Source organism: Crotalus tigris, unplaced genomic scaffold, assembly GCF_016545835.1.
Source record: "Crotalus tigris isolate CLP2741 ecotype Arizona unplaced genomic scaffold, ASM1654583v1 scf7180000019151.395998, whole genome shotgun sequence".
Classification (NCBI taxonomy): Eukaryota; Metazoa; Chordata; class Lepidosauria; order Squamata; family Viperidae; genus Crotalus; species Crotalus tigris.
The window spans coordinates 313301-340626 of NW_024097403.1; the positions used below are offsets into that span (position 1 = coordinate 313301).

The 27326-nt window shown below is 36.1% G+C and overlaps 1 protein-coding gene across 3 annotated transcripts; it reads right to left on the minus strand.

The window, feature by feature from the left end:
- Positions 1-1518: 1518 nt before the first annotated feature.
- Positions 1519-27128, minus strand: GCG (glucagon). 3 transcript variants are annotated; one of them, XM_039360060.1, is made up of 8 exons: positions 26971-27014; positions 21891-21901; positions 20931-21034; positions 20402-20563; positions 11790-11843; positions 7321-7458; positions 4073-4216; positions 1519-2058 (listed from the first exon to the last, which is right to left on the minus strand). In XM_039360060.1, the coding sequence occupies exons 3-8, from the start codon at positions 21023-21025 to the stop codon at positions 2034-2036; spliced, it is 618 nt and encodes a 205-aa protein (XP_039215994.1). In that variant the 5' UTR covers positions 21026-21034; positions 21891-21901; positions 26971-27014; the 3' UTR covers positions 1519-2033. The 3 variants fall into 3 exon arrangements, with proteins under 3 accessions (XP_039215994.1, XP_039215993.1, XP_039215995.1); XM_039360059.1 differs by lacking the exon at positions 21891-21901 and having other exon boundaries at positions 26971-27128; XM_039360061.1 differs by lacking the exons at positions 20402-20563; positions 21891-21901 and having other exon boundaries at positions 26971-27128.
- Between the last annotated feature and the right edge of the window lie 198 nt (positions 27129-27326).

Consider the following 27326-nt stretch of genomic DNA (forward strand, 5'->3'; position numbering starts at 1 on the left):
CAAGATGGTTTATGCCTTTCTGAACCAAACAGTCTCTTAAACAAATGCAGTACAACTTTTCATTCATTCTTACTTTTTGGTGTCAGTTTTCTAACCTTTTATTATTATTTGGGTGATAATATTTCTCCTCAGGATGATCACCCTATTGGGGCACAATTTCTAAAGAAGTGCATTTATTTTGAATTTTGCATAGTTTGCAAAGGAAAGTATGATCCACACAATTTTCTTTCCCACCCACCCCCCAAACCCCAACCAATTTTTCCAGATGTCGGGCTAAGAATGTCGAGTTTGTACCAGGGATCTATAATTGTAGCACTGTTGTTTCCAGAACAGTTAGGGGTAGTGAAGGCTTCTCAGCAAATTCATCTTGTGGAAGGACTGAAGTGCTGTAAAAACATTGAGATCACTAGTCTGGCAGAGTTTAATGTTTTTAAAATGTCATGTTTTTAAATGTAGAGGTCCACCTGTCTGGCTGCTTCCTGATGTGCTTAACTTTGCCTAGCTCAGGGGTAGGCAACCTTGGCTCTTTTATGACTCGTGGATTTCAACTCCCAGAATTCCTGAACCAGCTGTGCTGGCTCAGGAATTCTGGGAGTTGAAGTCCATGAGTCATAAAAGAGCCAAGGTTGCCTACCCCTGGCCTAGCTTATCCTCTGAAAGTGCTTCTTTGTTACCCACCACCCTGAAAAACTTAATTTATTGAAATATAGAAAGAATTATTCTATCCAACATTAGAAATAATGACTCTTCCTCCTCCTCCTCTTCTTCTTTCATCTCAGCTAAAACGTGCTGTTTATAGCTGTCTTTGTTGCTGATTAGAATATCATTTTAGTTTAAAAACTTTTCATTAAAAAAAACATTTCTTTTGTAAGGTTTGTGCGCAGACATAGTTTAAAAATCTAACTTGCTTTTAGAAAATACTTTCTAGGACATAAACATAAAGATATGAACATGAAATATAATATAGCTAGGTGCTAATTCTAGCTCACTTAAGTGTCTGAAATCATATCATTAAAAGGGGCCCTTTTTATTAGTTGTAGCATGTAGCAGACTTTCACACTACGGCTATAAAATGGAAGAAAACAACTAGTGGCTTTTCAAGAAGGAAGGCTTAAAAAGTTCATTATAGCTTAAAGTAAAACACAATCTGACAAAAGATGTGTGTTTTTGTGTATACGTATGTGTGAAAATATCTATCTCCTAAAATGTCAGCCAAATTCAAAAGTAGATTTCTCTCTTTTTAGGCTGTTTCCATAATTTCCAGTCTGTTATCAGTTTCCATAATTTCCAGTCTGTTCTTGGTTGGAAATTATGGGAGTTTTCCATAGGGTACCAGGGTGGAAAGACTGTACTAACAATAATGAGTTCTCGAAAGAAGGGTCAGTTCATCATTCTTGAAAACAAGAATAGTGAACTGAATAGATTTTGATAAGGCTTTTTATTATTCATGCAATGTTCTTATAGGACTTTTAAAAGAGACAGCAAAAATTCAGCTAAAAAAAAGTTGGACGCCTAAAAAGCAGTATAATTTGTTTTATTTATTCATTCATTTATTAAAGGCTATTCACTGATGGTCTGGAGAATGGAGCCTTTTTATAACAAAGGTTTCAAGAAGGACATTTCCCCGCAATTTAAACTGCCAGCCTTGCTGTTGATATTGGTTCATATTGGTTGGGTGCATCATTTCTATATACATATTATTTTTTTAGAAAATAAAATAAAGCAATGATCTTGTCAATACATTTGCTTGGGTCCCATTTTGAGAACTTCCTTAAAGATCTTTCAGAAAGATCTAAAAACTGAACCTTTTGACTGGTAATATTGTGATTTTAGTTATTTCCAGCTGACAAGGAGACACTCATTTTAAAATCCCTCCACAGTAGGATCAAATAGTGAAATTCATTTCATTGCATGTCAAGATCTGTGGTTTTGGAATACAGAAAAAAAAATATGAAAATTCAAAATTCAAAAATAAATTCCAGTGGCTGAGAGTGGATATAGAGAAGACCTTGATGCCATGTTTTTACTGCATCTTATTGGTACTCTCCCTGAAGGTCCCTAGAATCAAAAGAAAACAAAAAGTTAAGGACAAACACATTGTTAAGTATATTTATATAATTCCTGTGAAGGAATACATAGAGTTTTTCGATTAACAGTAATAGCTGATATCACTTTCTATAAGACTGTAATGGTTTCTTCAATTTTGTATGTCTATAATTGTCCAAACTGAATTTTAAAAATGTACGCAATGTAGCCAAAGTTAAATCCTACTTACAGGTTAGGTTGTAATCTTGTATCAATTTTATTGACAATCAATGTTGCTTGTAATAATAGCAAATAATTACGGTTGAGCAAATTTACTTTGTCAGGCAAGAATGAGTTAAAAGAATCCAGCCAAACGTCACTTCTTTTTTTTCTCACATCAAATAGACAGACTCTTGCCAGAGTAAACCTTTACAACTCTCACCCTAATGGATATACCCTGGAAGATTCTAGGGAGTGGCTATTTTCACCCTCTTGCTCTGTCTCCTATACAGTTTCGGGCAGTGCTTCTTGTCTCACCCTCTCCTTTGGAACGTTCCCTTCTTCCTGGGAAATTGCCACTTCACTGTAGTCTATCACAAGTTTGAAATACCAAGTGAAAATTTAAAGAATGTTATATTATCAGAGTGATGCCTTTAAAAGGAGAATTTGAAAAGTTGCAGCAGAATAAGTTTACTAACAGTTAGTATAGTATATTAGAGTTGGTATATACAGTAGCATACTAATAATATAAGCCTCTGGTAGTGTGATGCTGTTCTGCAAGGGAACAATCGCAAAAAAATATAACTGTGGACTCTCAGATGCATTTGTTTAGTGCCCAGCCCCTACTCTATAGATGAGGCCAGGGCTTTTTTTATCATAGAACGCCCAGAATGGAGTTCTGGCACCTTTCTTGGATGGAACCTTGTAGGGTAGGCAAGGTGAGTTGTATGACATGTGTGAGTTCCCTCACCTTTTTTTTTTTTTTTTACAAAAAAAGCACTGGATGAGGCTAAGTGAGTGGACTAAGGGATGCATGTTATTGCCATGTAAGGATGTAGATGGTGGATGGATATGAAGGTGGTCTTGGCCCCCTATTGGTGATATATCTTTCCTGGATGATGAATCATGAGGAACGGTTTCTCTTGGCTGAAAAAAGGAGTGTGCTTTCCCCCCCTACCTAATGATAAGACATATTATCATTTTTTAGAAATCTGAAATTAAATATCCATTCAGGCCAAATTTCCATCCAGTAAGAAAATAATGCTGTGACTTTGGACCACTTATAAATTTTCAACCTAACCTATATACAGACTATTGTGAAAATAATATGGGGAGTGGGAGATATAGGTTCACCCTGACCTTAATGGAGAAAAAAAACCCCGAGGTAATAAAGAAAATATGCACAGAATATCCAGAAGCATTCTTAATGGTTTCTTCATTTTTTTTCCTGCCAGAAACTCCTACCACAGCCTTTTCATGCAAAAATAAGAAAAAAATGTTTTTTTAATGTACTGTACATTTGTTTTTAAAGGCTGGTTTGCAAAAACCAGACAGTAGCTTGAAGCTACTGATAGAAGAAAACATATGGAATCTACAGAAGCCTCTGGAGAATAGCTGTGCTCTTCTTAAAAAAGGATTTTTAAGGAATAAGAGCCATCAGTTCAGGAGTATTGCAGTGGGGAAGAGTTTTGAAAAAATGTATAATGATGGCAATTTCAATTATGCTGTTGTGGCTACTATATTGAGATTATTATTTTTTTTACTTCCCCAATGGATGCCCCTGCCTCTATGACCACAACGTTTCAAAACAATGTACATGGGAGTGAATACTATTTTTTTTAAATTTATTTAAATAATTTATATCGCCAACCATCTCACAACCATGACTCTGGATAACATAAGGGGATTATTAAGTATACTATATTAGTCAACTGTAGTAAGAAAGTATTGTAATATTACTAACAAAACAGAAACAAATGAAAATTTTCTGTCCCGCTGGAGGCTACCTAAGAACAATATTGACAAAATTTAGCCAAAATTCAAGCACCTCTGGGTAACTTTTTGGTTAATCAGCCACTTCAAGAATTCTTGGGTAGCTATGTCATCCAGGAGTTTGTTATAATCACTGGTGAAAGTGCCATCTGCATGTCTTCGACCAAGATCTTCACCTGTATGGGCTCCTTCCGAGAAACTTAAAAGAGACAAATAGACAAATAATATCTTTACAGTTGATTAAAAAAATTAAATGTCAAAGGTCCATGACAGAAGCTTTGTATTTCTTAACGATCAACCTTCAGTAAAACAATTCCTAGATTAGTATTTCATGTATCAAAATCAGCTTCTTTTTAAAAAATATAATTAATAAAGAGAAATATTGTATGCACTTCAAGGACTTTAAGCATTTTTAAAGATCAGATTATTTTACAGCACGGATTAAAGCTCACATCCAGCTATTTCATCCAAATGAAAATATTTTTGCTTTAACTAATCCATATTGAGAAGAATTGTTAATTTATATCAAGCCACACATATATATACTTGGCTACTACTAAAGTCATCAACTTCCCTCTGTGGAGATTAGCATTTCCATGCTTAATTAAAAAGAGAGTTTAGTGACACTATTAACTTCTATGAATTCTATGTTCTTCTTCCAACAGCTAATTCCTGTTGGTTGACCTGGGGAACACTTCAACCCATAATTCTTCTTTTAACTTGGAATGAATTCTTTATAGATTGTAATCTGTGCTCAGCCATAATCATGGGGAGAGGACATTCTGTGCCAATCAATTAACAACCAGCGAACTTTGTTGCAGGATACTTTAAAAAATGTTGCTTCATTCTCTGAAATCTGTCTTCTCAGAGGACAAGGTTATTTATCTTATCAGTAAAGAACCCTCTGTGTGATATAAAAAAACCTGAACTTTTTAATTATTATTGACTAATAATATTTCTCAGGTTCATAAGCCCCATTTGATATCAGAATTAATATTTTGTGACAAAAGTTCTTGCTTATAAGTCAGTAGCAGAAAAGAGATTTTATGAGCCTGACAGTTTCAGTATTACTCTTGGAAGCAGTAATTATACTGAAACCTAAAATTTCTCCAATTAAATGTTCTTCTGTTTGAACCAATGATTCCATTCATCAATGTCTTTTCCAATTCCAAATTAAAAACAATAGTTAGGGAAGGCGGCAATATGTAGGTACATCATGCTATTAGTAACATCGGATAGTGCCAATACCTTTGCTGAGAATTTGTAATATGCTGCTATATTGTTTCCTAAATACTTTTGAAGATCTGCAAGATAAGTGTAAGTGAAGCTGAATGGAATACACAGCTACGTGTGATAGTTCTCATCAGACTTGGATTCCATTAATGCAAAGGAACAAGATTAATTTCGAAGATTTGCCAAGCTGCCTCAAAAGAATGTGAATTAAAAATATGGCACACATACAAATAGTGTGAAAGAAACCAACACCAGTAAGAGCAGTAGTACTAATATTATACACGGCAGTGATCTAATCCTTTGCCCCTAGGATTCAGAATGAGTACATCTTTGTATTTCCAGCACTCCCTTAGTTCCTCTGCTAAATTTTACTACTTTTGTTAAACAAAAGAGGTACATTATAAATCGGTTATGTGTGACATTTAGTGATTCTCTCAGTGATGTATCCCTAAGGAAAATAAAAAACAATAACAATGAAGTACAAAGAAGGATGTTGATGTGGTGGCACAGCAGTATTGCAGGCTCACTGCCAATAGTTTGATCCTGACCAGCTCAAGTTTGACTCCGCCTTCCATCCTTCAGAGGTGGGTAAAACAAGGGCCCAAATTGTTGGGGGTAATATGCTGACTTTGTAAACTGCTTAGAGAAGGAGAGCTGTAAAGCACTGTGAAGCAGTATACAAATCTAAGTGCTATTGTCATGTTCTGTAATTGCCTGCCAGTTCTGGATAGCTGTTCTTTATTAGATCAAGGGGACTAATTTCCAATATTAAGCAACATAAAGCAGCAAAAGTTCTAACCTTTGTGATGCTCACAAAACTGCTTCTTCACTTTTAATTAAAAAAATAAATAAATAGATGCATTTGGAGCATCTATCCTCCAATCTTATTCTAAGAAATGTTCTCAAAGGATGCCCACTGGGTTAGCCTAACCAGGTATTCCAGAAATATCTTTTCACAGCTTTGCTCCTTAATTTCAAGAGACATAGTGGACTCTCAGAACTTATTTTATTATGCTGATGATGGCAATAATAATAAAAATTTATAGAGTGCCAGTGGCATGCATGGTGCTATTACAAGTGTTGACATGGAGACATGAGTCAAGGGAGAAGGAAGGTGAAGCCTTGCTCCAGAGAGCTCACAGTCTAAAGGTGTAAAGAAGTTGAAAGATGAGTAGATGTTCAATGGCCAGGCCCTTTGAGCAAGGTGGTGTGTGTGTGTGTGTGTGTGTGTGTGTGTGTGTGTGTGTGTGGTGAGGACTGTTGAGTGGGATTGGTAGGATGGAGGGATTGAAGCCAGAAAAATGTTGTTCCAAATGTTCAGTTGCCAAGAAAGATCGATTCGAGTCAGCAGTAGGTATAATGATCCAAGGAGCAAAAAAGAAGGGGAGGTTGTTTTCGTGAAGATGGTGAGAACACGATGTAGGTGGTTACTGATGGAGTACAGGTTACTGACAGAGGTGTTGGCAGTCTAAAGTTATGGGATGCTTTGAGGCTGGGTAAGGGGTAAATATTCAATATATTGCAGAATGAGAGTGGGAAGGTAAAAAGAAAACATTAAAAGGAGTGGAAAGAGACTGACAGTGTGATAATGAGCTTCACAGCAACTTCTTGAGGATACTTGAGGGAAAGAAGAAGAAGAAGTTCAGGGAGGAGCAATATGCACAAACTTTGGGAAACAAACAAAAACATTAGGGGGAAAAAAGCAGGATACTGCAATGTAATCAAAGACCGTGTGAGAGATTTGGGGCAACAGATCTAATAATTATAAGAATAAGGGGGGGGGGAATCAGACAAAAAAATGAGAATTTAATTGGTCTTCTGTATGACTTGGCCTAATGGAGAATTTTGATCTATTCATGTATGTAACACCACAGTGCACCTAAAACCTACTTTTTAATGGGCACTTAGATCATTTCATGCCTGCAAAACATTTTTAATTTCAAAAGTGAAGTATGAAATACAACAAGCAAAGGAGGGGAAATACATTGCAGCTCCACTGAGTTTTGATTGGCAAAAACTCCCCAAAGCTAAGAAAATTTTTAACAATAATAGCAATAGATGGTTTCTTACTCTCTTCTTCCTCGCCCATTCACTAACCAAGCAATGAACTCCTTAGCAGCTTGACCTTCCAAGTAAGAGCTGATGTCACTGGTATAGGTGCCGTCAGCATGTCTTTCGTATTCGGCATGAGGCCGGGCAAGTCCATTACTAAAAAAAAAGGAGAGTTATTTGTTTAGACTCTTACCTCAGTCCCAACATCTTTCCCCACCGCTCCCTATATGATTAGTCTGAGTATGTTTTTGCGGTGTAGCATGATCATGACATAAACAGGGGTAGGCAACCTTGGCTCTTTTATGACTCGTGGACTTCAACTCCCAAAATTCCTGAGCCAGCCATGCTGAGGGGAAAGGGAGAGGTTTCCAAACTGAGCCATGCTGGCTCAGGAATTCTGGGAGTTGAAGTCCACGAGTCATAAAAGAGCCAAGGTTGCCTACCTCTGATATAGGAGAAAGAAAGAAGAAATGAGATATGTTTGTTGGACCACACATACCCCAATGGTTGGTGTTTCTGAGCAATCACTAAAGACTAGGAACAGGTTTGGGTTTACCAATCCAAAAGGCAAGATCACAAATGAGAGAAAAGGAGAAATTAGATGTTAGGATGGGTGTATTTCTTGGGGGGGGGGGGAATTGGATTGTAGATCTGTCAGAGAAGAGGGATGGCCTCATGTTTCATCTTTTTATGCATTACCCCAAGGCAATCTTTCTGGGTACTCAACAACTCACATAAAAGCTTGTTTCTATTCTATATGGAAAAGAGGATTAATACCATTTATAGCAATGAGAGCAGTTCTGCCCCTTACAGCTCCCAACAAGTTCTTAGATGCCTTAGTTCAGGTTTTCTGAAATGAGTTTCACTCCTTCCAAAAGCTTTGCAGTACACCATTCCATGCTCAGCATACACTACAGCAAGTATTTCATATAGCAGAACTTTAAAAAGAATGAGTGCTCTGATTATTTTTCCAAACAGACTCACAATAAAGGGATTGTGTACTTCACAATGAAATTATAACATGACTCTCTGACCCATTTGCTTTGTTAAGTTTGTTTGGCTACCCAAAATATCTTGAGGTGCCTGACAAAACTTTCTCCAGGTATGTGAAAGAAAGATGCATTGCAGAACAAGAGCTCAGCTGAAGGTCTCTGATAAAGAAAACCCAAGCACATTATTCATAAGTCATAGTAGATTGGCTTTATATCGGTATTCTCTAATACTTAACTTGGCAAACTTATCATGGGAGCAATGAATGAGTAACTTGTTAAGCAATTATGTGTGTCATCAGATATTGTTTATAACTCAAACACATATACCCATCCTGATTTGTTTTGCAGATTCTGACTTAGGCTAATTTATGGCCTTGATGTATAGTTGTCCAGAATAAGACATGTTTTTCAATTACAAATAGAACCACAGTGATTTTTTTCCCCTGATGAAGATTAATGAGGCTTCAGGTTAGAACAACTTATATTGGAAAGGTGCACAAATAGTCCTCGATTTACAACAGTTCATTTAGTGAATGTTTGAAGTTACAGTGGTACTGAAAAAAGTAATTTATGGACCGGTTTCCACACTTATGACCATTGCAGCATCCCCATGGTCATGTTATCAAAATTCAGATGCTTGGCAACTGATTCATATGTATGATGCTTGCAATGTCCCAGGGTCATGTGATCATCTTTTGTGACTTTCTGGCAAGCAAAATCAATGGGGAAAGCAGTGATTCCCTTAACAACTATGGCAAGAAATGGGGCAAAATTCACTTAATAGCTATCTCGCTTAGCAACAGAAATTCTGGGCTCCATTGTGCTCATAAGTCAAGGACTACCTGTATATAGTAAAAGTACTATGTAAAGTTCTGGTTTGGTGTTAGCTTCTTGAAAGGTTCTGTTTTCCAATCCAGCCTCCCTTTTACCTTCTGCTGAGTCAAAAGCATCATAGATGTAATGCCTCCCACTCCTTCATTTGATTTTGGATTTGATAATTAAAGAAAAGACCAGGAGAGGGCGGTGATTAGGGAAGCATCATTTTCCAGGAGTTGAGTTAGTTGTAGGGATGCTCTTCTCTAAGACATCAGAAATGCTTTGCATGTACTATGTGGTTCCCACAGAATCTTTTTTTTTTTTTTTGTCCTGCCCTCTTTCAATTCTTTATAAAGTTAGCTGCATTGCAAAAAACTGTATCTCTGTCTTTTTTGGAATTTATGCTGTATTATTAGTAAAATGGGCAGTGGGGTGGCTCAGTGGTTAAGACCCTGGGCTCGTTGGTTAGAAAGCCAGCAGCCCAGGTTCGAGACCCAAGTACCACACAATGGGAATGAGCTCCCATCCTTGCCCCAGCTCCTGCAGTTCAAAAGCATGCAAGTAAAACTTTGGTGAGAAGGTAACAGCACTATATGATGTCATGCTGGCCACATGACCACGGCAACGTCTTCAGGCAGCACTGGCTCAATGGCCTTGAAATGGAGATGAGAACCTCCCTTATAGTTGGCAATGACTAGTGGAGTAAAATGTGCAGGGACTCCTTTACCTTTATTTTACCTTATTAATAAAATAATTCCTGACTAACCTGTATGGATTTTTTTTTAAAAAAAGGTGGATATTATGTCAGGTCTCACTCCAACAGTCTATTAGGACCCCTTTCCTTTTACCTTTTACCTAACAGAGACATATATCCACAAATTTTCTTTTTTATATAAATGGCAAGGGGGAGGGAGAGAAAGAGAAGAGGAGTATGTATGCATTTAATTCATATAGAGCAGGGGTGTCAAACTGCCAGCCTGAGGGCCAAATGTGTCTTGGTGAAACTGCACCTACCCCATTGCCGGCAATGGAAAAAAAGTTGCGATAAGTTGTGACATGTCATGTGACGTTGCAAGTTTGACACTCCTGATATAGAGCATAATTAGTTTCTTTTTCATGTATATTTTGTTGGGAATCTTTTGATGTAAACCTGTATAAGTCTCTGTAAAATTTTGATAAAGTATTCCTTCACACTTTACATGTTCACCAAATACAACAATTTTAAATGTAAAGAAGCGCTTATGCAGATAAATCTTGGGGACGTAGCAATTGTTCCCTGCAGTATGCACATATGAATGAGAAGCACAGTTATTTACCTATCCATCATGTGCCATATAGTCCATATGCTGTGACCATTTGAAAGAACATATTTGCAAAACAAAGGCGCAGATGGTTGTTGAAGCCAATTTAACTTGCCTGTGTCCACAGTACAATATTCAGTAATTTGGGATATGGGCTAGGAAAGGAATTACCTCAAGGTTAGAGTGTATGTTTGAATGCAAGAAATTCCAGATGCAGAGCACTTCCAGATGGGGCTTAGCTATCCCTTTCAGGTCAAAGCCACAATTGTACACAGTCCTTGACCTTGGACAATTGAAATGATCGACATCCAGCTGACATATGATTCAAATACCAAGGGCGAAACTTCTGTTCTACAAGATACAACACTAATATTCTGTAGAGTTTAGGGCAGGGGTGTCAAACTGCAATGCAAAAAAGTCGCAATATGTTGCGACATGTCATGTGATGCGGTGAGTTGACACCCGTGGTTTAGGGGTTATGGGGTGGTGGCGGGAGATACCTTTCTCTCATTGGCAATGGCTCCCATTATTCTCTGTTTTTTGCTTTTCTTCCCTCTCCACAAACTTAATGTCATGCATTGGACTTCAATAGGATACTGGGGTGGAATTTCATCTAATTAATGTCTTTTGTTACATTTTCTTGAGCCACAAGAATAAATGTGCCAGGGAACAATTGGAGGAGGGAAAAGGCTTGATCTAGATGCCAGTTTTCACATTTCTTGATACTTGGCTGGAAAAAATCTTATTGAGTTCATACAAGATTCGCAGTGGCTGTTGAGAGGGTTACCTTCATTAACTAACTAACTAACTAACTAACTAACTAACTAACTAACTAACTAACTTGTTGAAGGATGCTGCCCTGAGGAACCACTGCTGATCAAAACAGTTTACCCTGTGCTAGATTGTATAAAGTAACTTCTGCTTTAAGAATCATATGTCTGGCCTGAAATATGATTCATTGGAATTTATTTGATCTATACATGTGTGTCTGTGTGTGCCTGTGTGTATATATTCTTTAAGCTACATAGATTCACTTGTTTGAAAAGGGATAAAAATGATTGTAATAAGTGAATAAAATAAATACATGCTCATCACCAGTGTTACTAATTTAGGCAGTGCAATCAACCACTGCAATAATTTCTGTACAAATGCCGTCTTTTTTTCCCCGCTACATAAAGGCAACATCTGAGCTGGCAAAGACAGGTGTTCCTTTGCACAGGGTGCTGCAAACATCTCTGAAATAAGGCCAATTGTTTTAGGAATATGCGTCACTATATTTGCAATTAAGGAAGGCTATAAAAATGACCCAATCAAATCAGCTTATGATCTATTTCTGTTGCATCCCCTGTATTCCACAATGTATCTTAACTGAAAATACCTTGCAAGCTGGTCCAGGAAATTTTCTTTCTCTCTGTCTTCAAGTCCTTGTTGTCTGTGACAGAGACGCATCACAGTTATTAAAATGGCATTTACACAAGTAGAAAAAGACACATGATATTCTTAATTAAACATTTCTGTGATACTTAAATGACAAGAATAATTTTTGGACAAGAACCTCCTATATGAATCCTATCACTTCTGCATTTAATTCCAGACAGATTGTAAACATTTGTGTTTTATTAGCTACAATATTTATGCTTGGATTAAACTTAATTGCTCAATCAATCTATCCTGTGGCTAAGGGTATTCAGTCTTATAAAGTTTTTTCTAGATTAGAGCTGCTTCAAAACCCCACAATACATAAGAACTTTAATTCCCCCTTCTCTGACATGCAGCTTATTCTCTACAATACAGAAAATATCCAAGAAAAATGCCAAAATTGACAAAAGGTTTATAACCTAAATATGGAAATTAAAGAATTAAATCACTTTCTGTCTGAAGAAATACGTATTTCCATTTGCAGACCTGTTCAGTTGCTCATATGTAACTTATTATTGAGTTATTCATTATTTCACAATTCTGTCAAAAGGTCCTCCTGCAATAAGTGTGAATAAATTGATTTATTATGAACTAAGTCATATAATTGCTCAAATTCACAGTCAACCAGTTTTCCAGCTGGTGGTAATGATCAAATCTTGAATGACCTTTTGTGAGCTGCTTGTCATGATGATAGGTTGAAGTTTGTTTGCAACTATTTCCTCTATATTGTAAAGAGTACTTGCAGGAAGTAAGAATGATTGAATGATCCATATTGAATGAACATGTAGTGCTGGAAAGTACCAATAAAAATAGCCAAACAGGAAATGCTGGTTCTGTGAACTAGTTTGAACAAAGCTTCTCCCCTACAATAGTTCAAGTTTCTTCTATAATTAATCCTTAAAACCAAACAATTGTTCTAAATCATCCACTCATCTTGTTGTGGATTTCTGCAAATAAACATATTGAGGAAAGGACTATTAACTGCCTATTTCATGATCTACTCAAAAGGGACAATATAATCTTATCTCTCCTACTTGATTAGGAAATCCTTACCATCAAATCACAGTTACATGTTTTTCCCCCACCAATTCCATTCTTAGCCATTTGACACCCCCAGTTTCATTTGTTTTTTATACTTACTTGCAGAAGAAATAAGTGTCCAGGGATCATCAGCAATCAAAACTAAGGGAAGGCAACTCACTGTCTTCTTAATGTTTCATACTACAATTCCCAGTTCCCAGTTCCCTCAATAGGAATTGAAGTCCAAAACATCTGAAAGGTAACTGACTTGACGCATCCAGTCTGCCTACTTGGGACTTTGATCTATTCAGGAGGAATCTTTTCAATTTTTCACCATGAACATGCTGGGAACTCAGAACTATTTACTGGGAATCTGTCCACATTTGTCTCTGGGCATGTTGCTGGAAACCATGGTCCCTCATACCTGGAGGGTACTAGGTTGCAGAAACATAGTACAGGATGATGGCAAGGAGTTCCCAGTAATCAAGTCAGCCACCATGACAACCTTTTATTAATTCAGCCTGATTTAATTAATTGATAATGCCCAATCACTTTCTTCTTGTTGCCACTAAAAATTGCATGGACAAATCCATGTGGTCAATAGGCAATTATAAGAAATTTGACTTAGGGTAACTCAAAGAATATTTTTAAACCAACATCTAATTAAGGCATTGAGATGAAACAAATGCATTACTGAAACTGGGAGAAGACATAAAATAAGCAAAATAATATACATGATAGTGGAAAAACAATGGAGGATGAAGTATTTGGTCACAATGACCCAAATACTGATGAGTGAGACAACAAAGCACCAGATTACTTCGACTGTCAGCATTAGAAATGGCGAATGAAACAAGCATTGGAAGAGATGAGAAATAAAATTAAAATCCACAAACTCTACATTTAATTTCGGGAGTTGCAAATAGCACATTATTCTCGGTTCTAGTAATGTACCCCACAACAATGGCTCCTCAGATTGTATGTTAGGGAACTTTGACATAACTTGGAAAAGTCCCTAAAGTCCTCAGATAAGTTCAGTAATTGCAGATCTATATATCATATTGTAGCTGGGCAGTTGTGTTACACAAGAATCTTGTATGTCATCTACATGAGCAGAGCAGATTAACGGGAAACAAAATTAGGATACTTTTGGGCAAGAGCCTTGTGGGAGAAAAATGAGCATCCTCTAAAATCATTGTGCATAGAGTTAGATTTTAAGGCTTATCCCTATGTGTAAGAGCTGAAATAAGATTCAGCAGAATTCAATGGTAGAGCAAACACTTTTCATACAGTCCTTAATTCAGTCTTGGATATCTCCAGTTAAAAGAATCATTTAGCAGCTGATTAAAAATGCACCTGCTCAAAATCCTAAGCAGCCATTGTCTCAAAGGTGCTTTTTCAAAAGGCAACTGGATTTTTTTTTCCTTGAGGAGGAAGAAGGAGACATTTTGCTTCTCATCCAGAAATCTTCTTGGATAAGAAACAAAACATCTTCTTTTTCCTCATGGAAAAAACAGCCCAGTTGCCTTTTGAAAAAGCACCTTTGAGACAAGTATGACCTGGGTGACTGGGAATCTCCACAGACACTAAACAGCCATTGTTTGTCTAAATATATCATGTTGGGATGGATGAATGAGTTTAGTGTCCTGGTTTAATAGACCTTCCTTTTGGGAGAAAGACCATATCTTGAGGTAGACATATAAACTGGCTGGAAAGACAATGCTACAATAAGACAACATTCAGTTTTCTAGATTGTATCACAACGCTGTACTGTGTCACTGTATTCCAGTATATCTTTTATACATACCTTGCTCTGCTTGAGAACGATAAACAGTCCAATTGTCTTCTATTAAAACTCTAGCAGGTTACCAGATTGAGCCTGCGTTTGAAAGCTTGGGAAGCTTTTTCAATCAATTGTTTAAAATGATACTTTTAGAGAAATCATTTTATGAAGACTTCTTTTTTTTTGGCCATACTTCTGTTAGATATATTTTAAAGCACATTTTAGGACAGTGGTTTTAAACTACTGGGAAGTATATCTGTGTGCATGTGTAAAATAAGAGAGAGTCAACACACTGAACTCTGAAAAAATATACAAAATTGGAACAATAGGTATTAAAATAGCAAATATGATTATAGTACACAGACCAGTGTGATATGAAGTAAAAATCCTCAACCTGTCTACATTATCATTAGGGAATGATATTGGCCCAGAAAAAGCTCAGCATGTGGCAATCGTGAAATGATAAATTCTATGTTAAGGACCATCTCAAAATTTTAACTTCAAGTACCACAGGGCTGATATACCATTTACAATGATGCTGCCATGCTTGCAATGTTGTGTACAGTTCTAGCCACTTCACCTCAAAAAGGATATTGCAGAGCTGGGAAAAGGTGTTTTAATTTTATATTCACACTCACCAGTTCTTCCCCAAACAGAATACACCCACACGGCACACTTGGCAAATTTTCATGCTCTAAGAAAAGCCATGATAGAAGAGACTGTACAGGCTAAATTATGTCTTAGCAAGCTGTGAAAAAGCTGTGAAAAATGTGAATTTTGTGTTAGAGATCATTAGGAAATGGGCTGAAAAATAAAACAGCCAATGTTATATTGATTTCATAAAAAAAATCTATTGTGGAGTAGTTTGGGTTGCTATAATTCCAAAATGTCTCAGTAGCACTGAGGAAATGGGGGAAAAAAAAGACTGATTGAATTATCAAGAAGATGAAGTCCAATTCTCTAATACAGAAAAATGATTTTTAAAAAAATTGTTTTTAAGTCATGGCAACTAAACCTAGGTACATGATATAAGAAAATGGACTCCAGACTTCCAATCTTGCATTGTAGTGACATGGCTGACAGATTGCGGGGCTCTGCACCCCATGGCTGGTTTCGTCCTACCAGGGGACCCTAAATGGGTTTAAAATTGCCCCAGAGAGGAGACAAAAAAGAACCCCTCCCACTGATCACAGAATGATGGCAGTCGATCCACTCAATCTGGGGGAAGCCCTCCAACTCAACAGAAGAAAGGCTAGTCACACCTCGCTGACTAGCCCAAGCTACAGGCAGCTGAAGCCCAAAAGCACTAACAAGAACAATGGTGAACAGCATGCTTAGAACTGGGTGAGAATATCGATCTTCTCTCTCCTATTTTGTAATTGATTTCCTGGAAAAGATCCCCAAGAAGCAAAAAAATCCTCCAAAAGTGAGAAGGGAGGGGACTACACCTGCACCCTTCTATAGACGGAAGCCGTGAATTAATGTTTATGGGGGACTGAAATATGTTGAAATGAAGTTAATAATATTACAGTCTGGATAAATCTGAATATTATGAAAACTGTTAAGATTTCACATCTGAAAGAATATTGATGAAACTAAAAGGAAATAATTCTTTGTCTTAAAAGTTGGAAAATGAATAGACACTGACACCTAGTGAAGGATCAGAGCATAACTATAGCTGCATTCACTCAGAAATTGGCAAGATGCTCAGAAATAAAAAAAAAAACTTGTTCCTTTGAATCCCAGTGATTTTCAGCTAAATAAAGAACATCTGGGAACAGAGGAAAGAAAATACAAGGGCCATCTACTATAGAGTGAGAACAACATTTGTTTTAAAAACTGTTGACCTTCTGGGACTATAAATACTCACTGAGCTGTAATTTCTAAGCTCAATAATTGTTTGCAGAGAAAGAAAAACCTTGACTCTTGGATAATCTTCTAGAGGGGAATTAACTGAAAAGCTTTTAGGTGGCTAAACATTCTGGACTGCAATTTTGGCTTGTTGATAATTCTAAGACCCCTGAACAGAAGAACTGTTATAAAACACTGCTTTCAATGATGCCTTGACAATTGGAAATGCATTGGACTACAAAAGCCATATATAAAGATAAGAACCATATAAGATTTGGTTGTTTGGGTTTTAAGATTGGTGGGTTTCATAAGGCTAATCACAGAGACTATGGTATCAGTGAAAGACTGTCTGGAGAGGAGAGACAAAATGGATGTTGCATACCTACTAAAGTGACAGGAAACCACATCTAATATTCCCTTCTAAAGCCCTAGCCTGGAACATCAGAGATCTGCAGGAGCAATACTCCAAGACAAGGCAAATACTTGCCAGGAGGAAATTTATGCAATGCTGCGACAGATTCAGATGACAATGATTTTAAACCATGATGAGATTAAAAACAACTTTGATGACATAAATGAGCATATTCTCAACCTAAATGTACAATTAAAAAACTTTCAGAAAATGATGATAAAGAATGTACAAACAAATCAGATAATAGAACGCAAACCAGAAGAAAGTGACTTAAATAAGGAAGGTACAAATGAAGAGAACTATAACTTAACACAAACAGAAGAAAATCTACAAGATTTTGCCACAACAATGAAAATGGAAAAGATATTTTATCTTTCAGGACTTCATAACAAATTCAAGGATAAGAAAGAAGATCTAACAAAATGGATTATAGAGCTACCAGGAGAATCATTCGAGTCTGGGAGACAAAAAGTGTACATCCTACTCAACTTGTTTCTCTTACTCCCAACAACACTTACAAAAATACAGGAATCCTCTGGCAAGTGGAACATACTGATTTGGAAAGGTAAAAGAAGAAGGCTAGAGCTTTGATTCAACCTACCAGATGGAGTACTATATGATTAAACACTTGTTTGAATATGGTTAAAAGAATAGATAAATTTTGAATGTAAAGGGTCTCTACAATAAGAGGGATAAGATATGTAAGTAGTATAGTATTTTTTTTATAATACATAAAATGTAAAAATATTGGGATGACATATGTGAATGAAAAGTTTGGATATTTAAAGGTAATAAATTTTGAGAAAATTATGACTGATAAGAATAGTTTAAATACTGATGAGAAATTAAGTTTAAATAAGAATTTTGAAAACAGGACACATAGTGACTTAACAAGATGATTTTTACAAATACAATTGAAACATAAGCCAACCAAAAAAGATGTTATATATGGATGTTATTGTTATTTGTACAAACGCACAAAAATGTTTATATCCAACCTTATATGTATTGAAAATATTGAGAATTATATTTGTTTAGTGTTGACAAAGGAGAATACTATTGGAAGAAAAGAAGATCAAGAAAACATATTATTAATTAATATATTAGTTATGGAATTATACGAATTAATCTCTATTGAGTGTTTTTTAAATATATGAACTCAGACAGCATGCTGTTTACTAAGCACTAAAGATTGTTATTGTAAAAAAACAATAAAATATATTTTTTTAAAAAAGAAAGAAAATGGACTCCACCAACCTTCAATATTTCAACTGCAGAACATCCCATGGAATGTAATACTATAAAACTTAGGAGAGATCAAAGAAATTCTTCTGTGGGTTTTTTTTTTCTTTTACCAGAGTTTGATAAAAATGACAGCCATCGACTTGGTTAATTGTATCAAAGAATGCTATTCATAGTGGCAATACTATATATAACTTCTACTTTTATAAACAGTCTGTTTCTAAACTCTAGATGTAAAGGTGACCCAGAAGTCCCCAAGAATTGTTAAATCAATACAGCCCAGTAGCTCTTGATAGCAGTAAAGAGAACAATATCCACTGACTTGAAAAAATGGGAGGAAAAACCGAGGATTTTAACCCTGGAGGACTGAACTATAGATAGGTGCAATTGTATATACTGAAGCAGGCATACATGTACATACAAAGCAAGTACACCTCTCTACTCTGGATCTATAGCTTCATTTTTGCCTACAGTAAAGAAACTAGTCATGCCACTAGAGTAAGATTTCTGCCAAGTCAAATCCTCTCAATATGGAGTTTAGGATTTGGAAAGATTTAAGTCTGGCATGAAGTCTGACAGAGTCTGAGTTAAAGGGTCTCCTTAAAATCTACTTGGCTTTATGGGAGAAGATCATAGCAGAATAGTTAAGCCTTTGAACCAAGAAGGTTGTTATACTTTTTAATTTGCAGTTGAATGTGTGGGTGTACGTTTGTATATGTAACTCCGAATGCAATGTCTTCTGGTATAGTAATTGTTACTTGGAAATAAAATCTGTAGAATGTATGATTTTTATATGTATGGCTTTATATGAAAACATGTATGTATTTTGCAGTTAATATTTCAGATATACTGATTACAAAATTATATGTATGGGATTACAGTTACATTTTGCTTCAGACTGTAGCTCAACTAAACTGAGTGGGAGTTCATGGCTTTAAATTTATCTCTAAAATACTTGAAATGTGATTATCTTGAAATGAACTTTAACCGCTAATAATCAGTGGAACAATGGACACTATATTTAAAAGAGAGACTGAATAATTTGAGCTGCTGAGATATATAAAGCTAAAGAGTAAGTTCTTCATGTGCCAGCAGTGAAGTGTTCAAATTAAGAACCAGTGATGCTTATGTCTGAATCTACAGTATAGGCCTCCTTCAAAGAGATACAGTCTTTCCTAGGCTTCTAGAAGATTTGGACTTCAGATTCTGTAACACTCCACTCTGAATGGTGCTAATAGAGGTCTATGGGAGATAAAATTGAACACATCTAGGGAGCCGGGAGTTGGGAAGGTTGTGCTAACATCACATGATTTGCACCCATGAATCACATGGGTCTTTTGAAGCCCATAGAGCAGGGGTGTCAAACTGCTGACCCGTGTGCTGGTTGCATTATGCGGAGGCCACGCCCACCCCAGCTCCAACAATGTAAAAAAAGTCATGATACTTTGCGATACGTCACGTGATCCAGCAAGTTTGACACCCGTGCTATAGAGGTAGTGCTCGACGTATAACCATTCAGTTAGGAATGGACATTTTGGGCTCAGTTGTGGCTGTAAGTCGAGGACTATCTGTACTTGTATAGCCTTGAATTCCACCCTTTATGGACTTTGTACACTGCTATATTTTTTTTTACTTTTCAAATTTTACAGTCCCTGTAAGATTGTCTACTATGCCCCACCAAAATGGGAGTAACTTTCCTAGGGCTAATGAACAGAGAATATGTCCATTGGGATATTTTCTTATGTTCTTTTCTTTTATATGGAAGTTGCACATATGGACAGTAGTTACTATTCTATAATCCCCATTCATTTTAGTAAATGCTCATAATTCTCCATTAATTAATATCTGTTTTTTACATTGAAATGTACTCGATATTCATATCTTAGGCTAAAGAATGAGAAAGTGTTCATATGAAGAAACAATTCCTGGGATGACACCAATATATGAAAAATGTCTCTATTTGACCTGACACCAGAAGGATAGGTTGCAAAGTTAGAATGAATGGATAGATGAATGGATGGAGGGCTTGATGGAAGACTTTGGATGAACAGATGAATGGATGGATGGATGAATGAACAGCAAAGCTCTTAAGTCTTGCTTAAGTTCTCTGAAGCTTATGCATAAACTTAATAAGCTAGAATATCTGTTCATATATTTCATCATGCCTTTCTTTGAGTTTATATGTGATCAGGTATTTTGTGTGAATTTATTTCCCAGTGAAGTAGTTTGTAAGGGGTTGAGGTTGGGCATTCTTTTTGCTTACCCGTTTCTTTTAGTGTTCATTAGCCACTGTACAAAATCTTGAGCCCGTCTGGTGTCCAAGTACTTGCTGTAATCGCTGGTGAATGTACCTTGTGAGTGACGTTTCACTTCATTCAGCTGTCTAGGGTCATCTAATGGTTCAGCCTGGGAAGCTTTGAATGATCTATAAGTGTGGTTTGTAACAAATTAATTGCACTGAAGATTGCACATTTGAAAGGTGCTGCATGGTGTATCGACCTCCTTCAAAGATATAGATGCATTCTAAAAATAACTGCTATTAGAAAGGGTCATTAGTCACCTAATTACTACTGAGTAACAGGAGAAATAGATGCTGTTTAGACAACAAAAAGAACTATGGAAAGCATTAATAACTTGACATGTTGTTGACTTATCCAGTTTTCAAAGGTAGGATGGGGGAGAAAAAAGCATTAGTGTTTTAAAAGAATTTCCATTTTTGTCTACCCTCCAATACAAGAACAATCCATTGTCCACATATGGGTTTCTATTGCATTAAAAATTATGACATTTACCTGGCTTTCTCTTCTGTCTCTTGAAGGGGACTTTGCCAGCTGCTCTGAGCAATCATTAAAAGCAATCCAGCAACGAAGTAACAAAATCGTTTCATTTCTGCTGCCTGTGGACAAGGAGGGAGGAAACATGATCAAGCCAACATATTTCAGCCCCATTTGTATGTAAAGGTGAGAGTGGTGTGGTGGCCTAGTGGCAGATATTTCTCTCCTAGAGTACAAAGAAAAAATATCTGCTGTGAGCTCTGTGTGGTGTCAGGAAGGGCATCCAGCCAGTAAATATTCAGCTCCATCCAATTGTCCTGGATCTACCCTGAATTAAGGGATTAAAGGATCATAAAATGGAGGGTTTTTTTGTATATAAAGGTACACTCTGCACTCTGACTTCAAGCCATTTAAGATTGATTCAAGCAACATGTTAATGCAATGAAGCCAATCATACTGTATGGGAAGCAATCTTGTGATAGATCTCTTCAAGCTCAATATTGTATACTCAGATAACCAGCTCTCTGAACAACTTTCCTTCCTATCCTTTGCTACAAATCCTTTTAACTGAAGATGATGGGGACTTGATACTTTCTACTGGCTAAGCCTTGATGACAACAATCACAACCACACGACCTATCTCCATGCTAGGTTCTACAGTCTTGGCAGTTACCAGCACAAGGTAAAGTGCTCCTATCCAACATTTTTAAAATGCTACCTTAAGGCAATATGCTTCTTTTGAATTTCCAAGGACTCTTTATCAACCAACATAGCTAACAATTAAGAAAAAAAAGGGGGAAACCCCAACTAGATTAAGTAACTAACTTGACAGTGGGTTTCAAATATTATCAAATATCAAGAAAAAAAATCCACCCACAATGGATGCAGTGCATTACCATTGCAAAACCATCAAAATCAACTAGACAAGTTTTAGGAATTCAGCACTGGCCTGCCTTGGTATGAAGTAAAACTTCTTACCTATTTGAAAACTGTGGAGAAAGAGAGAGAATACAAATTTAGTTGATTTCCATTTCTTCTGTCAACAAGCAGTAAAATTTTAAACAAATCTTTCATATCCTGTTGAAAGTCAAATATCTTATCTAGCTTTCTACGGATCACTGCCAACAAGGAGCAGAACTTAACAAGAGGTGATTGAATCAAAGTCAAATTAAAAGAAATGAAACTGGAGTACATCACTCATGTTTGATTTATGCTTTTTATTTCAGTGGACCTTAGCTGTGACTTTTTGCTTGTTTATTTCATATACTAACTTCTAAATTATGCATTGCACATACTACTATCAATGTTCGTGTTCTCTTTCTTCTCACCTTCAGTTATAATGCTCAGTTCTGGTTTTATTTGCTGGTGTCTTTTAGTGGTGCAATGCTGCCTCCCAGTGCTTCTGTATAAAATGGCACTTTCTTTCTTTCTTTCTTTCTTTCTTTCTTTCTTTCTTTCTTTCTTTCTTTCTTTCTTTCTTTCTTTCTTTCTTCTCTCTCCTTCCCTCCCCCCTCCCTCCCTTCTCCCAAAATATCTAGAATCTTTCCTATATATCACAGCAGGTCCACAGAACATAATCTTTATAAATTCATGCAGGAATTGGACATACTGAACCAGAACAAGTAGCATAGGAAAATATATTGAAACTCAGTTCTCAAGATCCACATCTGTATTTTATGATTGCATCAACATTTCATGCAGGGAGTTCGGAATTTTCTGGAGATTGCTAATAGCGGAAGTACTGAGTTGTCCCTGACTCATGCAATATCCCTGCCATCATGAAAGAAAAGGATATAAGTGGAACTGGAAACATATATACCAGAGTCATTCTATGAGGGAGATGGTTGGTCTCTAAATACAATAAATAAAAATATGCCAGATTGTTTCCTTACATTTAAAACACAAGAAATATAACATCTTCAGTCATCCTCAGATAAGATAGTAAAAACAGGAGTGTCTTTACTAGCCTAAATAATTTCATCAAATAATCTTTGTTTTAAAAATAAAGAGAAAAGAAATCAGATATATACAATACAAACAGCTACCTGAAATATTTTAGTTGTACTGGTAAAGACAAGATGACCCAAGAATGGGAAATAATCTATCGATTCTGGAATGTTAGAAAACACAGCCTTTTTAGAAAATGAGAGTGGCCCTTGTACAGGACACTGGAGATGCAACATAACACCTACTGAGACTACGATTTCCCAGAAGGACATCCATTGGTTTTCAAAATGATTTTATCCACAGCTTTTTCTGTTGCTCTATTTCAGAAATCTTATTAAATCAAAGAATAGCCTAAGTAATGAGTTAAATCACAATGCCTTGACTGATTTTATGACTATCTCAAAATTGCCTCCCGCAGCTCAGACGGTCTCCAGATATAGACTTTAGTTCTAAGAATTCTCACCAATGGTTATGCTGGTTGGGGGATTCTGGGAATTGAAGTTCATATATTTAGCAGGTATCCAAATTAGACAAGGCTCTCCAAGCACCACCAGACAACTAACTGCTTTTTATCAGCAAAGATAGGAAATTTCAGATGAATCATCCCAAGTTGCATTGGCTCTAAAGCTGTCCCTACACTTCTATACACGTTTAGAATAGCTCGACAATTTAAAAAATTTACCTGATATTTATATTGATTACAGTTATGTTTTCTGGTTCTCCAAAAAGTTTGCTGTGAATAGAACTTATGAATTTCCAACAATTGTTATTCAAGGTATTGTGTAGTAAACAGATTGGCTTAGCTCTTATCCCTCAAATCGGATTTACCTTGTTTTTTTGTACTTATTGTTGGTAAGATCAATGTTTGGAATTTCAGATTGTAATTATATTCATAATTACTATTAGTATATTCTTCAGATTTTTTTTAAATTGGAAGCACACCTTTGTTTAATTCTTCACAGAGAAAAATGTTGAAATGTCCCATTTTTAAAAAATAGGAAATGAGTTACATAGTTCTGTTTTACTTGTTAGATTTCTTAAAAAGAGAGATATCTCTATATTACATCTAAATTGCAAATTAAAAATACTGTAAGAATCTGTTCCACCTCTTATTTTAAAGGGCCTATGCTGTTTTTGCTTGGAATCAGGATTGCAATAATTATTTAATTGGATTCTTTTTTATTGTGATTAAAAGCTCAAATCTGAAACATGTGTGTTTCCAAATAAGATCCAAGATCTCCAGAGTGATTTACTTGTCTAGAAAATATAGACTGCATTTCATACGGCAGCAGCAGCAGATAATCTAATGTCACCCAGATATTTGGACGTCTCAATTGCAGCTCCTAAGATTGAGAGTAAAAGACTGTTGTAATTGCATCTGGACAGCAACAATTTGCCTATCCCTGATGTGTGTATTTGTATGTTTGTCTGTATGTGTGTACACAGTTACATACATATGCATGTAGAGGTAGTCCTTGACTTACAACCACAATTGAGCCCAACATTTATGTTGTTAAGTGAGACATTTGTTAAGTGAGTTTTGCCCCATTTTACAGCTTTTCTTGCCACAGTTGTTAAGTGAATCACTTCAGTTGATACGCTAATAACATTGTTGTTAAGTGAATGTGGCTTCCTCGTTGACTTTGCTTGTCAGAAGTTGCAAAAGGAGATCACATGACTTGGGACACATCAATGGTCATAAGTATGAATCAGTTGCCAAGCATCTGAATTTTGATCACATGACCACAGGGGATGCTTCAAAGGTCGTAAGTATGAAAAACGGTCATAAGTCACTTTTTTCAGTGCCGTTGTAACTTTGAATGGTTACTTAACAAACTGTTGTAAGCCGAGGACTACCTGTACATAATATATTTATGTATATGTATATATATATCCAAATTTCTTTTTCTGACAAAGAGGTAAAGAATTAAATATATATATATATATATATGTATATCATATATGTACATATATATGTCACATATAATTGTATCTTGTTTCAACAATTTATAGAAAATTGGCTGTGTTAGTCTACAACAGCAAAACCAGCCAAGCCTCTTATAGTATTATTATTATTAATAATAATAATAATAATAATAAAAGTTGGAAGGGATCTTGGAGGTCATCTAGTCCAACCCCCTGTTGAGGCAGGAAACCCTATACCATTTCAGACAAATGGCTGTCCAGTCTCTTCTTAAAAACTTCCAGTGTTGGAGCTGGAAGTTTCTCCTTAGTTCTAGGTTGCTTCTCTCCTTGATTAGTTTCCATCCTTTGGTTTTTGTCCTGCCTTCAGGCGCTTTGGAAAATAGCTTGACTCCCTCTTCTTTGTGGCAGCCCCTGAGATATTGGAACACTGCTATCATGTCCCCCCTCATCCTTCTCTTCATTAAACTAGACATACCCAGTTCCAGCAACCGTTCCTTATATGCTTTAGCCTCCAGTCCCCTAATCATCTTTGTTGCTCTTCTCAAGACCAAGAATCTTTGATTCTAAGTACATTAACACTTTCAATCTAAATACATTCTTTCCCATTCCTAGTGATTTCAATAGAATTTACTTTTAAACATCTTTTTTCAGATGACAGGCTCTGCACTTACCTATATGTATTCAGCTGAAACTGGAATTTGAAAATGAAATAGCCAACACACAGCAAAAGTGATGTTTGATATAATCCAACATCCATTAACAGATCATGGTTTCCAGTAGTGCTACTCTACACCTTACCAATATTTTTATTGGTAAGTACAATAGTCATATGAATTCTTTCTGAAATAAACTCGGGTCAAATGGTTTTCAAGAGAAATTATTGTTCTGAAAAGGGAAATCAAAACAACAATAATTCTCTCAATTTGCTAGCATAGGACAGCAGATTGTATGCACACCATCACCTTGATTTAAAGCACTCTGTAGGTGAAACTGAAGTAAAGTAATTGCTTTCTTTGCTGGGAGCTGGAGAACAAGTAATGCAGAAATAAAAAGTAGCAAAGTACTTTTCAGCCATCTATACGTAATCTAAGTATCACTGTGTTGATCAGTATTTGGACAGATCTCCTTCTGTTATACTACTACTACTACTACTACTACTACTACTACTACTACTACTACTACTAATAATAATAATAATAATAATAATAATGCAGAATAGACGAGAAAGAACTGGAGAAGATAACAAAATACAAAGACCTACAAATAGAAATAGAAAGACTGTGGCAAAAGCAAGCAAGGGTAATACCAATAGTAATAGGCTCTTTGGGTGCAATCTCAAAACAATTGGAGCACCACTTGAACACCATTGGTATTGACAAATTCGCTATTACTCAGTTGCAAAGGTGGCCTTACTAAGAACTGCTTCCATCCTGCAACGATACTTGTAATACCATCAAACATCCACATCTGCCTATCCCAGGTCCTGGGTAAGGACTCGATAGGTAGACAAAATGCCAAATCCAGTCTGAACATCTGGCTGATTGTGCGATGGTCCATAATAATAATAATAATAATGGTGGCAGGAAATATCCTTTTTCATTTCTAGTCTGAGTGACAGTTTGCATGCTTACCATAAACTGGACTGTAGTTTGGAAATAAATAAAAAAATTGGACTGTCATTGCATATATGGAAGCTAATGTCATTGAACAATACTTAACTTTGGCTAAAATAGTGCGGGCTTATAAAAATATTATTTTTTCTAAAGAAATTAAATAGTTTAAATAGTTTAAAAGTTAGGAAAGTTTTATAGAGGAGCTCACATTTATTATTTTCAAATAAAACAAATACATTTTGACAAGTAAAACAATGGGTTTTTTTAATTACAGTTAAAGTTAATTTATCTTTCTTTGTATTCTGTTTGAAACACTAATCTTCCCAATATATCAACAACCTCTCCAAGGTGAACTCTTTTCCGTTCTCCTAAAATGAAATGAACTTTTAAACAATTTTTGCAATCCACTGCTCAATCATTGCTTATGATCAAGAAATGGCTCCCTAATTCTGTCTCTGAAAACACAGATGTGCAAATATTCAAAAGCAACCTGTCGATGCCTGCAAAGTCCCTAAAAAAATGACTCTTTGTTCACCAAACTGATACTCCCGTGAGCTCCATCTACCTCTTACCTTTGGATACGTGGAAGGGCTGTGAAGAAGCAGGAAAGGCAGCGCGGTTTCTCTTCCTTTGGCAACTTCTGGAACTCTGGAGAATCCTAAAACAATTGCCTTCTAGTCTTCTTACACAGCCTCATATATAGTGTTCAGCTCCAGTAAGCACTTACGAGACTGCATCATTGCTGACAGTTTACTTACTCAATTTGGAAAAAAAAATCAAATGAACAAATCCTGTTGTTTGCCGTTCGACAATTTTTTACAACTGATTTCACACATTTATTCTGTTTACTTTGACATCTGTGTTGACATATGATCTGCTGTTAGAAGAAAGGACACAAGAGCTCACTGTCAAAAAAAATTATCTGTTC